This window comes from Cetorhinus maximus, chromosome 2, assembly GCF_964194155.1.
Source record: "Cetorhinus maximus chromosome 2, sCetMax3.hap1.1, whole genome shotgun sequence".
Taxonomy (NCBI): domain Eukaryota; kingdom Metazoa; phylum Chordata; class Chondrichthyes; order Lamniformes; family Cetorhinidae; genus Cetorhinus; species Cetorhinus maximus.
Genome location: NC_135880.1, coordinates 77,210,424 through 77,227,780, shown reverse-complemented (window position 1 = coordinate 77,227,780; position 17,357 = coordinate 77,210,424). Strand labels below are relative to the sequence as shown.

Sequence of the window (17,357 nt, the reverse complement as noted above, 5' to 3'; positions counted from 1 at the left end):
GCTTCTCATTTTCTTGTGAAGCACCCATTTGGTACAAAACTACAGTAAGCCTTTTTTGAATTTTTGTTTCCCAACCAAGTAAAACATTTTCAGGCCTGGCCTCAAGTTTCATATTTTAAACTAATGATCCAGTTTTTTTTAAAAAATCTCTATCTATAGGGATTTTTATTTATGATTGTCAGGGGTGGGGCAAAGAAACCCTCTTGTGGCTGCCCAAGACTAAGACAAATAATTTCTATTTGACACAAATATAAGTTACAAATTTTGTAACTTAAATTACATTTCTATTCATCAAATTGGTGCACTGTAGTGTTAAAGCAATATGGAAATAAAATGCAAAAGAGTTATGTAAATAATTGGCAACATTACTAAGTTTTAATACTAACGTATGTTTTCTTTGTTTCATTTTTGTATGCTAGGCATTGGCAGCATTGACTTTCTTATAGGGAGAAGCAGAAGGAGTCATCTTCAGTGACCAGTTATAGATTGACATTGGCTGAGGCTCATTCATGACATGAGAAAAATATATACTTGTATTTATATAGTGCTTTTGACATCCTCAGGACATCCCAAGGTGCTTCATTGCCAGTCAAGTACTTTTTGAAGTGTAGACTCTGATTTCTCTAGGCAAATGTAGAAACCAGACTTGTGCACAGCAAGGACCCACAAACGGAAGTGAGATGAAGTAAAGATTAATGTTGAGGAAGAATGTTGGTGAGGACACCGGGAGAACTTACTCTTCACAAAAAAAAAAGTATCAATGGGATCTTTTATGTTCACCTAAACAGGTAAACAGGGTTTTGGGTTAGTATCTCATTCGAAAATACAGCACCTCTGGTCGAGTCAGCCTAGATTATGTGCTCAAGTCTTGTAGGACCTCTGGGGATAGACTCTAGTGTTTAAAAAAAAGGGTCAAAATAATTTGAACACAGAATTAATGCTTTGGAATAAATCTGGAGTAGGCATGTAATCGAACAATACTAACCAAGCCAACATGCACAATGCAACCACACTGTACAACGTCTTCTGTTTACCAATGGCGTTTCTCATTAAATATGCCAACATTGGATTCTTTTGACAGCTGGGCTATTGCTGTGAACTCCAGTATGTTTCCTGAAGTGAACTCTTGTCATTGTTTGCATACTGTATTTGGTTCTGTTTGTTTTGTTGTCCCTCAAAAGAATTATTGTACCTCAAGTGATTAATCAAGCACAGCAAGAAAGCTTAAGATTCTTTTTCTTTCTAAGATTTAAAGATTTGCTTAGTCAGGTGCAAGTTGGCATTTAAATGCCATTCATGAAATAGCAAAGCATCTGGCCCTTGGAACATCATTTTCTATTTTTATCATTCATGTAATAGTTTATTTTTTATATAATAAAATCTACACATGAACCAGCCTTGTGGGAGGAGAAGAAATTAAATACTCTATAATTGTACTATTTGTCTAACAGGTTAATTAAACTTAATTTTCCATTTTAATAATAAAAATGTAGGAAAGAAGTCACGTCAAATGGAATCTAAAGATTGCATTAGAATTTTCTGCAATGATCAGTTTTGATCTCCACTATCATCAGTCAAGATTTTTTAAAAATTGCCCTGTGAATCCTGTTTATTGCCATTCATTCAACATGTATAGAAAGCAATTCTTGAATACACCATTTGACAGAAGAATTGCATTTTGTTTTCCAAAGTCACAAACTGGTGTTTCCAGTCCATGCCCTGGGTACTGGAAAAGAGCGGTGAGGATAATTTTTTTAAAAATGCATAGATTTCACTAGTACATCATAAAATAACTTTTCTGCTGCAAAAAAAACCAATCAAGAATAGTTTTAATTAAGTTGTTTTATTCAAATTACTGGAGAATCCAGTTTTTTTAATCTGAATTTTTTCTGAAAAAACACCTTTGAATTAAGAGGAGTGGAATTGGGGTGCATCTTTGCTTGGTAGAATTTCCACCCATCAGAAAGGTGCAGCTTTTGACCCCGGTTTATTTTCTAGCCTCAAGTCGCTTGCACAAATACGCGTATATAATGGAGGGTTCTCCAAGCACCACTGATTGCCTGCAGAGGGGGTAGCGATAATGACAGCAGGTGGTACGTAGGTTTGAAAAGTAGATGTGCAATTGATTACATAAACTTCTAGACTATTTAAACTTGATGGTAAATAACACCTATCATCTCTAATGGGGAAAATTAGGGCCTTAAAGCTGAGGAAGTAGCAAAAGATACAGCTGACTCAATGCCTGCCCTTACTCCACTGAAAATTGGCAGAGGGACAGCAGGATGAACCAGTTCTTCATATTTCAGAGATATTAGTGTAGTTGAGTAATTGTTATGGCAATTTGACCTCTGAATTCTGGCTTGCTAAATTTGAAACTAGTAAGGCTTCCATCGTGGTTGGACAAGTGATAAACATTTGATTCTGTGAGGAGTGGACCTAGCATTGACCCTTAGGGTACACTCCAATGAAGAGTTGTGAACTAGACCGGCTTAGTAATGAACAACTGTTTTATTTTAGACTTAATTTTCAACACCCAACACTCCTAGGACATGCTCCGAAAGTGGACTGGATGCAGAGTAAAAAAATTCTGCTCCCTCCAACCTGCCAAATGGATTGTACCGCTTTCAGAAAAGCAACCCCTCATCCCTAAAGTGTACTATTGGGAATTCACGATTTCTTGAAGTCTGTCATGCATTTATAATTTAGTACCAACTTTGAAAAATGTATTAATTTTAAAAAAAACAGGAATTCTTAAATATTCAAAAATATTAACTGGTTTTAGCAAACAATAGTTCACTGGACAGCATTTTACATGCCTGCCTTCGAGCTCATTAAATGAACAACAGGCAGTTATTTCAGATTTCCAGTATCTGCAGTATTTTTCTTACTATAACAGGCAAAGAGAATGTTTTTGTGAGGATTTATGGCATGGACTTGATGGGCTAAATAATGATCTGTTATGACTCTATGATAAGTAGTTTGCCTAAGTGGTGACAGTTCTAAGAAGGCAACGCGATGTTCTTCATAGTAAAATGAAAGTCGGACATAAAATTGCCCTCAATAGTCTTGGTTGTCAACTGAAATAACGTAAAAGACATATATTCAACAGCTTTTGGTAAAACTAATCTTCCATGTTTGTTTATATACAGTATTACAGGGCCAAAAATAGAAATGTATTCAAATCACATGGTGAGCATTCATGATCGGAATTTGTTGATTGTATCAAACAGCCTACTGTTGATTCAAATTAGAGTCATTTTTACTTGAATAAAGGTCTGAAGTTTAACTATTGAAGTAGCACTCCAGAGAAGACTCTCAAAATTATGTTTCATAACTATTGTTGCCCAAGTGAAAAACATTATTCAGGACTTCTGTCCTCTGTGCAACGGGGTAAATACAGTTATTCACCCCATTGCATTGCCAAAAAGTAACACAATGTGATGTGTGAGCATCGCATACTGCATTTAACACTCTCCTGAGTCTATTGTCGAAACTAGCGCTGACTGCAGTTAAAACTTAGATTAAGACACCACGCGGTGCGATGAGCTAGAAGGTTACTTATTCTGTTACTTAGAAAACAGTGGGAAAAAAATCATGGTTTGTGCCAATTTGAGCTAATCATAGCTGTGCTAGCACTTTGCCTCAGTGCCCCCATGCCAAGGATGAGAAAAATAAGTTGGAACTATCACTCTTGATTGCATAATATGCACATGATGGGATCAGGATGGAGTGAAAATGGCATTGAGGTCAACTCAGATGCCTTCTATGATTAAATATTTACAGTTGAAGCTCAGGGTAGTCAGGGAAGCTCAGGGTGGCCATCTTGGCAAAACATTGAAGGTTGCTGTCGCAGGACTACAGTCCAGCAGGAATCAGCATCAGGATGAAAACATTTTTTAAAACACTTATGTAATCCCTTTGCACTGCCCTGGTGGTAGTTTTATATGTTTCTGTTTCACCAGAAAAATAGGTTAAGCACACTTTCTCACAACTGATTTAATACATAACATCAGGGGATAATTGTCTTAAATTTCTTGGGCAATCCAATCAACATGTAAAGCCTCATTTATACCCTAAGCATTTTGAAAAGCGTTTTCTTGATATTTCCCTGCATCTGGATTTTCGGTATCTATATTTGTTCAGAGTACGTTAAATTGAAAATATGTTCGCTTTGTACTCTTGAAATATTTGGTAAATTTACTTTTCTTCTCTGCAGAATCAAGGCCATCGAAAGCCCTGATAAAGATGATGATACAATATGGCTGATGTACTGGGTGGTATATGGTCTCTTCAGTGTAGTTGAATTCTTTTCTGACATCTTTTTTTCCTGGTTTCCCTTCTATTATATGTTCAAGGTAAGTAGAAATGAGTTTATAATGGATTAGTGTTGTAATATGCAGTAAAGTTGGAGAAAACTTGTGTTGAGTCTACTTTTAAGCATAACTGATTCTTCTTGCCATTAACTATTAATGCTGCTGTGGTCTGAAAATAATGGAACACCAGATTCCATTGTCTACATGGTTGCTGTTGATCTATTTGGGTGTAAAATATCAAATATGTTCTATGTAGAAGGTATTCTAGTTTTGCATTATAATGACCAAAAAGATTAGATTTTAATAATTTTAGTATCCAGTTAATGGAAGGAAAATTATATAGTGTTGTACCAAGATTTTGCATGTGTATGCTAACTTCCCTTTTTCAAATGAAAAAGTTTGACAATTACTTATCTTTTTAAGTTGCAAGATTATATAATCAGCAGACTTCCTTTCCCTTTTCTCTTCCTTACAATTCTGTAGACCAGTCACCAGCAAACTTCTGTTTCAGTCAGGAGAACAGGATCCTCAAGCTATAGACTACTGAGAAACCTTGGTTCGTGTTATCCCATGGTCATTTAGGATGTGTAATTTAAGCTATGTCAGCCAGTTGATGTATCTTACCACTTCATAGTTGACACTTGATGTCCTCTGATGTGGTTTATCAAAGCCATTCAGCGTTAAAACAATTGTTGGGAGGCTGACCACCGCCATTGTAATCAGTAATAAATACATTCCTATCAGCGTTGTTCATGTACTGAGATCAAAAATTGAAGAAAATGTTGTTATGGGCAAAGTAAGATTCTATGGTTCAATGAAGTTAATTATCCTGTGACAGCATTCTAACTTTTAGGATGGTAATTTGAGTTTTGTGTAGGTCTGGGATGTACTTGGAGGAAGAAAAGCAGGTAGACATCTCCACAAAATTCAGTTTATCTGTTTGAATCTTCAACAACAAAAACATCAACTTCGCTTTATATCCTATTGGCTCCTGGGATGAGAAATTTCTGTTTGAAGATAGATTGAAGAAGTTAGGACTTTTTCTTAGAGGAAAGAGGGCTGAGAGGCGATTTAATAGAGGTATTCCAAATTATGAGGGTCTGAACAGAGTAGATAGGGAGAAAGTGTTCTCACTTGTGAAAGGGTCGAGAACAAGAGGGCACAGATGTGAAGTAATTAGTAAAAGAAGCCATAGCGATATGAGAAAAAACTTTTCCATGCAGCGAGTAGTTAGGGTTTGGAGTGCTCTGCCTGAGTGTGGTGGAGGCAGGTTAAATTGAAGCATTCTAAAGGGAATTAGACTGTTGTTTGAAAGGGGGAGAAGGCGGGAGAATGGAACTAGGTGAGTTGCTCATTTGGAGAGCTGGTGCAGACATGATGGCCAAATGGCCACCTGTGCCGTACCATTTTTGTGATACATTTTTTACATAATAAAACATTCCTTGGTGCTTCACAGGAGTATTATAAAACAAAAAAATGTCAGCGCATAAGGGGATGTTAGGTCATGTAACCAAAAGCTTGGTCAAAGAGATGATTTTTAAGGAAGGTGTGGTAGAGAGATGTAGGGAATTCTAGAGCCTAGTGCCTTTTTAATTGAAGGCGCAGCCACCAATGGTGGAATGATTAAAATCAGGGAAGCTCGAGAGGCTAGAAGCAGGTGAGCACAGATGTCTTGGAGGGTTGTGGGGCTGGAGGTGATTAGAGGGAGGGAGATGAGACCATGAAAACAGGAAAGGAAAGAAAATTTTAAAATCAAGGCATTGCTTGACTGGAAGCCAATGTAAGTCAGTGAGCACAGGGTTGATAGGGGAATGGACTTGTTGTGAGTTAAGACATGTGCTGTTTTGGATGACCTCAAGTTTATGGAGAACAGATGTTGGAGACCAGCAAGGAGTGCATTAGAATACTCAAGTATAGAGGCAACAAGGGCATGAATGAGGGTTTCCAGCAGATTATCAGACGGGCAAAGTTAGCGATGTTATGATGATGGAAATAAGTGGTCTTAATGGTGGCACAAATATTTAGTTGGCAGCTCATCTTGGCGCCAAAACGTGATACCAAGATTGCGAATAAATTAGTTTAATCTCAGACCATTGCTAGGGAGGGATGGGGAGTGGTAGCTAGGGAACTGAGTTTGGAGCAGGGACTGAAAACAGTGGCTTCAGGATCCCCTCCTAAAGACACAAGGTTTCAGCAGGACAAAATACTTGTGATTGAGGTAAGCTAATTGGCACATTTTAATTCACCTAATCCAAAACAGATCTACACTCCTTTGTCTCTACCCTCCTGATAAAGGCAGGACAGAGGCAAACAACTTCTGTGGCGAGTTACTGCTCTCCTGACTCCCCAAAGCCTGTCCACCACCTACAAAGCACAAGTCAGGAGTGCGATGGAAAAGTCTACACTTACCTTGGTGAGTGCAGCTCTAACAACACTCAAGAAGCTTGACACCATTCAGGACAAAACAGCCTGCTTGATTGGCACCCCTTCCACCATCTTAAACAGTCACTCCCTCTGCCACCAGCATACAGTGGCAGCAGTGTGTACACAAGCTGCACTGCAGAAACTCACCAAAGACACTCTTGACAGCACTTTCCAAACTTCGACCTCCTGAAGAATAAGGGAAGCAGGCGCATGGGAACATTGCCACTTGCATGTTCCCCTCCAAGTCGCAAAACATCCTGATTTGGAACTGTTGCCTGCGTTAAAATCCTACAGCTTCCTCTCTCGTAGCAATGTGGGAGTGTGAACTGCAGCAGTTGAAGAAGGTTGCCTACTGCCACCTTTTTGAGGGTAATGGGAAAGAGCAATAAATTCTGCTCTTGTCAGTGATGTCCACATCCTTAGAATGAATAAATAAACCAGGCTTCCCTGAACGCTGTAGAGTTCTGTCTCTACAGCATGCAAGTTGTTAGGAGCAGGGTTCACACCTGGAAGCCAGTTTGATTGGCAGGATTAACTCTGTTACATGGGGATGCTGCAGCATAAGCCACGGCTCAGGAGCAGGTAAGGGTGCAGGAGTGTTGTCAGGCGGGTAAAGATTAGCTTGTAGGGTCAGGGGCTGATTGCAGGGAGGCAGAGACGGATCAGGGGCAGAAATTAAGAGGTTCCTGTTGCAGGGAAGGAAGCAGTGTAGCTTGGGGGATAGCAAAGGCTGCTCCTCCTGAAAAACAGTGCTGGGAAGGCAGTTACCTCTTTCACACAGGAATCCTTGCTTCCCCTTTAGCTGCTGGGTTTCCTCATGGTCAGGAAGCCCAGCTGGCCAGGTTTAAATTTAAAATAGAGGTAAAATCTGAGGCAGGCTGCATCTGTAAGATATTTACGTAAGCTACCTGCCTTCTGGGAGTATGTCAGTCACATGCCTTCTCTGCCTTCATTAAAACTAGAAGTGAGGTGGTTGGGATTGAGTTTGAGATTTTAAAGAAATTTTATACCCTACCTGACCTAACTCCACCTGTTTTTGTGGGTTAAAATTATTCTCAATCAGTCATAGCGAACAGAAGTTGAGCCCTCAGCTCAGTCATTTTACATCAGGGAAAGAACAGAGACTCCGTGCTCATTAAGACACTGGTGCACAAGCAGCTCTGACAGTTTTCAGGATCTTTGAATTAATTAACAAGATTCAAAATGACAGCATCAAGTACCACTTTGGCTATTTTGTTTTAGGAGTGACCCCATGGTGAAAATTCAAATTATGCCAATTCTATATTGTTTCTCCATATTGAAATACTTATTTTTTCTGTTTTTGATGTGTGAATGTATTTTATATAAAACACTACATTTCTTAATTGAATTGTACTTCTATGCCTTTGGCCAGAATGTTTTTAATTTTAGAAGTTTCATATTACAAAACTAGACTGAACTATGGTTAAACTAGGTGTAGGTTATCAGGGTATTTTTCTTTCTGATTTTTCTCCTCTACCCTGTTATCTGTTCTCCAAAATATGTTGAATAATGAACTTATCTATTGGGTTCAGATGTGTGGTTATGACGTTATTTTTGGGTTCTTTTCCTGCACACCTTTCCTCTGAATTTGTCCTCTTGTGCCAATTTTTCCACTAAAGTTTGTATATGTCACTTATTGATATATGTAAATACCAAATGTTGAATAAGGTGTGGTAGTTTTTTTTTAACATAAAATACACTTTGAAGCACTTGTACGTAACAACATTTAATGTTGCATTTATACTTTCTACTCCTTAAGGAGACCTGTTAAGGATTGATAAATAAACAAACACAAAGGAATGGATTTAGATTCTTGATTCCTGAGCTATAAAGAAAAATAAATCTTAAGTTACTTAAAATAAATCAAGAGTGGAATAGACAAGTATTTGACATCTTAAAATCAGAATTGGTAACATAGAGAAGTATTTTGCAAAGCCAGAGTAGAAGATGCTTGATTATAAGTTGAGGCACTCAGAACTTATAACAGTATAACTCCTTTTTAGCTTGGAGTAATTAACTTACGAGATCCATTCCTGATTCAGCAAGATCTGGAGAAACATGAGCTATCATAAAAATTGCTAAGAATCTCAACATTCCATTTCAATATGTATTGAAAATTCTTGATGTCAGGTTCTGTTAATAGAAAAAGCTTTTATAAAAGTGATGGCATGTACCTGCAGTGCCAGTTATTATTTTAGAAAATGCTGTGAATGGCCGAAATCTATGGTAAGCCAGCCATTAGGTGAAATACCAGGAGTTTATTCTGAAACCTAGTGGCCTAGGGGCTTGGCAACAGATGCTTTACATCATCAGCTCATAACAGGAAGGCACAATAACGATGACTGACCTCAGAAGGCCAAGTGTTGCCTTCCCACGATGCTGAAAGTGCCCTCCATCCAAAAACGTAAGCAGAAACTTTGGGGTCAATGGTTACACTATACATTGGGTGTAGTACAATGCTGTGACAGAAAGCGTTGCAGTCAGGATATGCTAAGATTCGCAGAAATAAAACCAGAATGTATTGAAGAAGAAAACCCCTCCCGCCGTAGTAGGCCGGGTCTCGGCGAAGAGGGAATGTTGAACTTGGCTCAACTTGCATGCCTCACCCAAAGTTTTTGTATGGTGCCTAGAAGAAAGGCCACACCATCACACAACCTCTCTGGTTGAGATGAAAATTGTGACTCCTGCTGAGATAATTTCCATGCCTTTTCTTCCCTATTTTTATTCCCCTTCAGCTCGTCCTCCCCACTACCACTGCATTTCCCTCTTTCTCCTCCACTTGTTCAGTTTCCCTCCTCTTCGGCCCACCCCCTCCCCCTTTATGGAGGATGTATCTTTTGTATCCACAATGTATCTTTTGGTTTCAAAATAAGATGATGTGTAAAATTTTGTTTTCACATTGTGTGTCTGACTAACTGATCTGAAGTGTAATTATCTGGACAGTAATTATTTTACCTAACGCAAAGAAAATCACAATGTTATAATCAGTTCGGGAGGCCAATAACATGTAGAATGATGTTTACAACAAATATTCAGAACTTAGTTTTATTTAAGTCACTGTGTAACAATAATCAAAATGCCCACGTGATTTGAAGCAACAATTGGTATAGAAACCGATTGAATAGGAATAGCATTGTGGACAAATGTAGAATCTCAACCAGTTATTTTAATACATTTCTTTATCTGATAATATTTAGTGTGCATTCCTGGTTTGGTGTATGGCCCCCGTCTCAAATAATGGTTCTCAATTGATCTACAACCGTTTTATCCGCCCTTTCTTTCTGAAGCATGAGGCTAAACTGGATGAGATTGTGAAGAATCTTGGTGACCGGGCCTCAGAAGCTGCAGATAACATTAAAGAAAATGGTAAGATAAATCATTTATTTAGCTGTAGTAGATTGTTAATATAAGTTGCATGTCAGGGTCTGTTTATCAGATCTTCTGGGCTACACAACCTTCAAAAGTTTTCTGAATGATGAGATACAGTTTTGTGTTTGTAGTTCCTGCAGAGTGAGTACCCTAACTCAGCCATGCTCAAACAAGGAGAAAAAGGAAGAGTCTCTCACCAATGTCCCCTCTCATCTGGGAGTGGGCTAGAATAAGAGCAGCATTAGCTTGGAAACGGATCAGCATCCGCATAAGTTACAAACCAGTTACTCTTGCTTTTGTAGTGGTTAACATCAATATGATTCAGTACTTAGCTTAGGGATAAGTGTAAAGCCCAAGGGAACCCAAAAAGAGGGATTGGAAAAACACATTTCAGGCTATTTACACACATTTCCCCTGCACACCCAGTCCTTCCCCATCCCCTTTTCCTTTCAAGCCCCATTCCAGAAATCTGTATACATAATGTAAGGCTGGCATTTCAATGTTGCAATGTTGGAGTGAAGCACTGACAGAGATACTGTTTTTTATATGAGACATTAAACTGAGGCTTTGAATGTAAAAGTTCAAATGGTGCTATTTTAGAAGAGCCGGGTAGTTCTCCTTGTATCCTGGGCAATATCACTAAAATAGATCAGCTGGTCCAATATGAATCCAAGTTTGTTCTTTCTCACTTTCAGTCTTTTGCATCCAGACATATCACCTTGGGTTCTTGTTTCATTGTACTCTGGTTTGACACTGGGAGTTGCAGAGGAGTCATTGTGAGTTAACTCTCTTCCTCTGGGTAATTTCCTTGACTGTGTTTTGATAGCACCCCAAAGAGGCTGAGCTTGAAATTTGATGAAATATTGAATAGTGTGCACAAGATTACATGCATCAGTCCAGGGTCTTTATACTGGAGTTCCAACACACTGTGCTTTATCTCTGCATGAAAATTAATTTCAACAGATAAGTATGTAAGACACTGAGTAGCTAAGCGAGCAAGTTACTGATTTGATCCCTAGTCAGCGGTGCATTAATCAGATTCTGTATATTCAGTAATTCTGTCTGGAAAATGGATTTTGGGTCAAGACAGAACTCAAATGTTCTTGAGTGTGATGCCACTGTGCTAGAATAGTCTGTAAACATTTACTCTTTGGGCTTCTATCTGGGGAGATATTGGGGATTCCTGGTGCCCCAGCATAGAATCAATGCCTTGGGAGGTGCAAGGGGAGAAAATTTTCAATGAAAAAGTGCAAAAATAAAAGTTAGTAAACCAGTGTTGTTGGTAGCATTGCAGCACCAAAACAATTGATTTGTAGCATGATCAGAATTGGTTTGGCTGGTATGGTGGAATAAAGAGGAATATTTGAAAGTACTGTCCATGTTTGTTTGTCTTTCCAGCCAAGAAAGCAACAGCAAACCTAATCTTTGAGGAGAAGAAGAGCACTTAAACAATGTCTGAGAAAGCTTGCTTTTACCTTCGACTCCCTGGAATCCAGAGTGTTAAGATATATTGCCTTTGAAATGTTTTTTTCAATGCACACTTTAAATGTATTTCTTATAACCTATATGCTGAATTTTACCAAAATCAAGAAAAGTGGAAAAAATGGATGGTACTCAAATGTAATATTACAATCAGTGTTTAATTGCTTGTTGCAAATATTTCATGGACTATTATTAATGATGCAGATGCAGTTCTGAGTGTGGCATTTTTCTGGTCTGTCTTGTCCTTTTGTCTGGTAAATGTTCAATAAACTTTTAAAGTTGACTTGTCACTTCTTTGAATGGTTGATTCCAAGTGTTTAGTACATTTGCAGACCAGAATACCAGGTCAAAAACAGGTATAAGTAAGGATATATCAAGTAGCTACATGACTTAGTTAGGTTTGGTTTAAAAAAATTGCTTTAGTTATCAATATAGCTGGTTTCATCGAGGCCAGGCTGAAAAGCCCACTCGAATGCAAATAATGTCACTATATGGACAGGCCGAAGGGACCAGCAAATCTTATCTAGCATTTTTCATATCGCCATGGGATAGCAAATTATGGAAAACTGAAAGGAGATACAATTCCAAAAAAATTCTAATGTATTATTTAAGCAAAAATACCAACATGCATTTATATAGTATCTTTAATACAGAAAAATGCACCAAGGTATTGTACAGGGGCATAAGTAATCAAGAGGAAAGACTAGTGAGATCTAAATGGCTGTAGTCACAGCTGGCAACAGAGACAAAAAATAGGGGGTGGGGGTTGCACTAGAGGCTTGAGTCAGGAGTGGAGAGTTCAGCAGGGATTGTTAAATCACAGGTTAGAGAACAGAAAGCATGAAGGGATTTAAGTACAAGAACGAGTGCTAAATTTGAAACACTTGCGGATCAGGAGCTAATGTAAGTCAGGTGAGGATAACTTAAATTTATATAATGTCTTTAATACAGCAAAATGTTTCAAAAACAACTTATATGTTGCCTTTTAAGTAATAAAATACCCCAAGGTGCTTCACAGAAGCATTATAAAACAAAATGTAATACCAAGCCTACATAAGGAAATGTAGGGTAGGTGATCAAAAGCTTGGTCAAAGAAGTGTATTAAAGGAGGAAAGAGAGGCAGAGCTGTTTAGGGAGGGAATTCCAAAGCTTAGGGCTGAAGTAGCTAAAGGCACAGCCACCAATGGTGGAGATTAAAGATCGGGGATGTTCAACAGGCCTGAATTAGCAGAGCGTAGATATTGGAGGGCTGTAGAGCTGGAAGAAATTAGAAATAGGGATGCGGGCAAGGCCATGAGGGATTTGAAATCAACGAGGAGAATTTTTAAATCGAGCCAGAGTAGGTCAGCAAACAGGAGTGATGGGTGAAGATAAGGACAGGGGAGTTTTGGATGTGCACAAGTCTCTAGGATGGAAGATGGGAGGCCTGCCAGGAGATTACTGCAATAGTATTGAATTGACATACATGATTATGGTATCTCAGAAAATTAAAATTCTTTTGAGAAGATCCCATAATCCTGAAACTCTTCTATATGGCTGTAATTGAAAATGCTATCCTTTTTGGATGTCTGTCATGCTACTGTTATCTTAGGAAAGTAGATTCTTAAGTGTAAAGAGATTGATGACCCAGGCAGGAAGGGTATCTGATGAGCAGCTGCCTCTTGAGGAAATCTGTTCTCGAAGAATCTTGATGAGAATGTTATGACGAATGAGAATCGCCCCTTGTCTCAGAATACTGTTGGATGTGTTCAGGGAAAATGATACAATCCCTTAGATTCAGAATAAATCGGTCTTAACTTCATTTGTGCTTTTCTCGAAGGGCTTTTAACAGGGCCAGGTGATGGTGGCATAGGAACTGAGTGCTATCAGTGTAAATATGTAATTTGTGTTTTGGGATTATGTTGCTGAGGGGCTGCATGTAGATGTGAAATGGGTGGGATAAGGTTTGAATAGAATTTGTGCAAGATAGGCTACAAACAGTAATGATTTCAATTAACTGTTGCAGGGTGGAGGATAGGAAGCTAACGAAGAGAGACTTAAAATATTCTTGTCCAGAGGTGACAAAGGTAAAAATGAGGTTTTGGGAACAGAATGCAAAGGCAGGAAGAAATCTGGAGAATCTGATCTGGAGGAGGAAGAAAGCAGTCTTTAGTGAAACTGGAAGGAGGGAGTAGGGATGCACAGGGAAGCCAGAGTCAAAAGATGAGGCATTGGAACTGAGACAAGGTTGGTGGCGGGTGAGAATCCTTAGTGATTTGAATGAGGGCTTTAAATTTGATCTGTTGATGGGCTAAAATAGATTTGGTGGGCAGCTGAGTTTGAATAATGGAAGTTAGGAGAGTATCAAGGGGTAAACTGCAGTAGCCACAGCTGTCAATGACAAAGGTATGAACAAGGATTTCAGTTTATGGTGTGTCTGCCAGAAGCAGACATGAGGTAGGGCAACCAAAAGATGAAATCAGCCCTAGAAAGGAAATCAGTCCTAGAAAGTAGCCCATGTTTATAATTTCCATGAACCTGCCACCTCAGAACTCTAGCAGCTGGCAGGTTCATGGAAAGTATAAACATGGGCTACTTTCTAGGATAAAGGAGCGCGAGGAGAGCGGCGGAGACACAGGATAAAAGAGCAGGAGGAGAGCGGTGGAGACACAAGATAAAGGAGAGCGGCGGAGACACAGTATAAAAGAGCGCGAGGAGAGCGGTGGAGACACAAGATAAAGGAGAGTGGCAGAGAGACAGGATAAAAGCGTGAGGAGAACAGCAGAGACACAAGATAAAGGAGAACGGCGGAGACACAGGATAAAAGAGCACGAGGAGAGTGGTGGAGACACAGGATAAAAGCGCGAGGAGAGCGGCGGAGACAGGATAAAGGAGAGCGGCGGAGACACAGGATAAAAGCGCGAGGAGAACGGCGGAGACAAGATAAAACTGAAAAAGTGACATCACAGGAAAGCTGTGACCTGATTGGTTAGTAGGAAATCTGCACCAAATTTGAAAAAAAAAACTTCAAAGCTAATTAATAAATGAATTAACTAAGTAGAGATGGCTGGGCAGGTGATGTGCTGTAGCTGTATGATGTGGGAGCTGGCAGATCCCATTGCGAGCTGCAGTGACCATATCTGTAGCAAGTATTGGTTGCTGGAGGAACTCCGACTCAGAATTGATGAGCTGGAGTCCGAGCTCTGGACGCTGTGGCACATCCGGGAGGGGGAGAGTTACCTGGACACTTTGTTTCAGGAGGCAATCACACCCGGTAGATTAAGTACCTCAAATTTGGTCAGTGGTCAGGGTCAGCAGGGTGTGACTGCAAGTGAAGCTGGTAGAGGGATCCTGTGTTCAGGAACAGAGGAGCCTCAGCTCCTGACCTTGTCCAACAGGTACAAGGTACTTGCTCCCTGTGTGGATGAGGAACAGGGCTGTAGGGAGGATGAGCCAGCTGACCACGGCACCGTGGCACAGGAGGCCATTCAAAAGGTGGGAGCCAAAAGACAAGTGGTAGTTGTAGGGGATTCTATAATTAGGGGAATTGATAGCATCCTTTGTAAGCAGGATCGAGAGTCCCGCATGGTATGTTGCCTGCCCGGTGCCAGGGTGAGGGACATCTCTGACCAGCTTGAAAGGATATTGGAGAGGGAGGGGGAGGATCCAGTTGTTGTGGTCCACATCGGGACAAATAACATAGGTAAGAGTAGGAAAGAGGACCTGTTTGGGGATTATCAGGAACTAGGAACCAAATTAAAGAACAGGTCCTCAAGGGTTATAATCTCCAGATTACTACCCGAGCCACGTGCAAATTGGCATAGGGACGCAAGAATAAGGGAAGTAAACACGTGGCTAAAGGAGTGGTGTGGGAAAGAGGGGTTGCATTTCATGGGGCACTGGCATCAGTATTGAAACAGGAGGGATCTGTACCATTGGGACGGTCTCCACCTGAACTGATCTGGGACCAATGTTCTAGTGAAAAGGGTAAATAGGGTGGTCTACAGGACTTTAAACTAGAAAGTGGGGGGGAAGGGAAGGGTAAAACTCCAAGAAGTTTGACTAGTAGGAAACAAAGCAGCAGGTTAGCATGTGGGGTGCATTCAACTTCATGGAAAATCATGAAAAAACTGAAAAGAGAGCCCAGGAGAGGCTATTAAAGTCTCCAGAACACAAAATAGGACAGAGTGTTTGGAAAGGGCTAGGAATCTAACTTCAAGCACATCAGATAAAGGGACGACAATGACAAGGGGGAAGGGAAATACAGGACTGAAGGTGTTGTATCTGAATGCACGCAGTATATGAAATAAGGTAAATGAGCTTGTAACGCAGATTGAAATTGGCAGGTATGATGTGGTGGGCATCACGGAGACATGGCTGCAAGGGGATCAGGACTGGGAGCTAAATATCCAAGGATATCCAACCAATCGAAAAGATAGGCAGGTTGGCAGAGTGGGTGGGGTTGCTTTGTCAGTAAGAAATTAAATTAAATCGATAGCAAGAAACGACGTAGGGTCAGATGATGTAGAATCTGTGTGGGTAGAGTTGAGGAACCGCAAAGGTAAAAAAACCATAATGGGAGTTATGTACAGGCCTCTGAACAGTAGTCAGGATGTGGGGCACAAGATACACCAGGAGATAGAAAAGGCGTGTAAGAAAGGCAAAGTTACAGTGATCATGGGGGATTTCAATATGTAGGTAGACTGGGAAAATCAGGTTGGTAGTGGATCCCAAGAAAAGGAATTTGTGGAATGTCTACGAGATGGCTTTTTGGAGCAGCTTGTGGTGGAGCCCACTAGGGAACAGGCAATTCTAGATTTAGTGATGTGTAATGAGGCAGATTTGATAAGGGAGCTTAAGGTGAAGGAACCCTTAGGAGGAAGTGACCATAATATGATAGAATTTACCCTGCAATTTGAGAGGAAAAAGCTGTAATCAGATGTAACAGTATTACAGTTGAATAAAGGCAACTACAGAGGCATGAGGGAGGAGCTGGCCAGAATTGACTGGGAGATGAGCCTAGCAGGAAAGACAGCGGAACAGCAATGGCAGGAGTTTCTGGGAGTAATTTGGGAAACAGCACAAATTCATCCCTAGGAAGAAGAAGCATACTAAAGGGAGGACAAGGCAACCATGGCTGACAAGGGAAGTCAGGGACAGCATAAAAGCTAAAGAGAAAGCATACAATGTGGCGAAGAGCAGTGGGAAGCCAGGGGATTGGGAAGCCTACAAAGACCAAAAGAGAACAACAAAAGAAGCAATAAGGAGGGAGAAGATTAAATATGAGGGTAAACCAGCCAGTAATATAAAAGAAGATTGCAAGAGTTTTTTAGATATATAAAGGGTAAGAGAGAGGCGAAAGTGGACATTGGGCCGCTGGAAAATGACGCTGGAGAAGTAATAATGGGGAACAAAGAAATGGCAGAGGAACTGAATAGGTACTTTGCGACAGTCTTCACGGAGGAAGACACGAGTAACATCCCAAAAATTCAAGAGAGTCAGGGGGCAGACATGAATATAGTGGCCATTACCAAGGAGAAGGTGCGAGGAAAACTGTAAGGTATGAAGGTGGATAAATCACCTGGACCAGATGGATTACACCCCAGAGTTCTGAAGGAGATAGCTGAAGAGATAGTGGAGGCGTTAGTGGTGATCTTTCAGGAATCACTGGCGTCAGGGAGGGTCCGAGAGGACTGGGTTACATTAATGATCTAGATGAAGGAACTGAGGGCATTCCGGCTAAGTTTGTAGATGATACAAAGATAGGTG

The 17,357-nt window shown here is 40.2% G+C and overlaps 1 protein-coding gene across 1 annotated transcript in view; it reads left to right on the top strand.

Annotated features, from left to right (window-relative positions):
* The window catches only part of reep5 (receptor accessory protein 5), a 32,363-nt gene extending 20,471 nt beyond the window's left edge, over nt 1-11,892 (top strand). Inside the window, exons 3-5 of the mRNA XM_078566279.1 lie at nt 4,217-4,355; nt 9,956-10,124; nt 11,526-11,892. Coding sequence (XP_078422405.1) covers nt 4,217-4,355; nt 9,956-10,124; nt 11,526-11,575 — 358 coding nt within the window. The 3' untranslated portion in view covers nt 11,576-11,892. The remainder of the gene's footprint in view (nt 1-4,216; nt 4,356-9,955; nt 10,125-11,525) is intronic.
* Nucleotides 11,893-17,357: the final 5,465 nt, after the last annotated feature.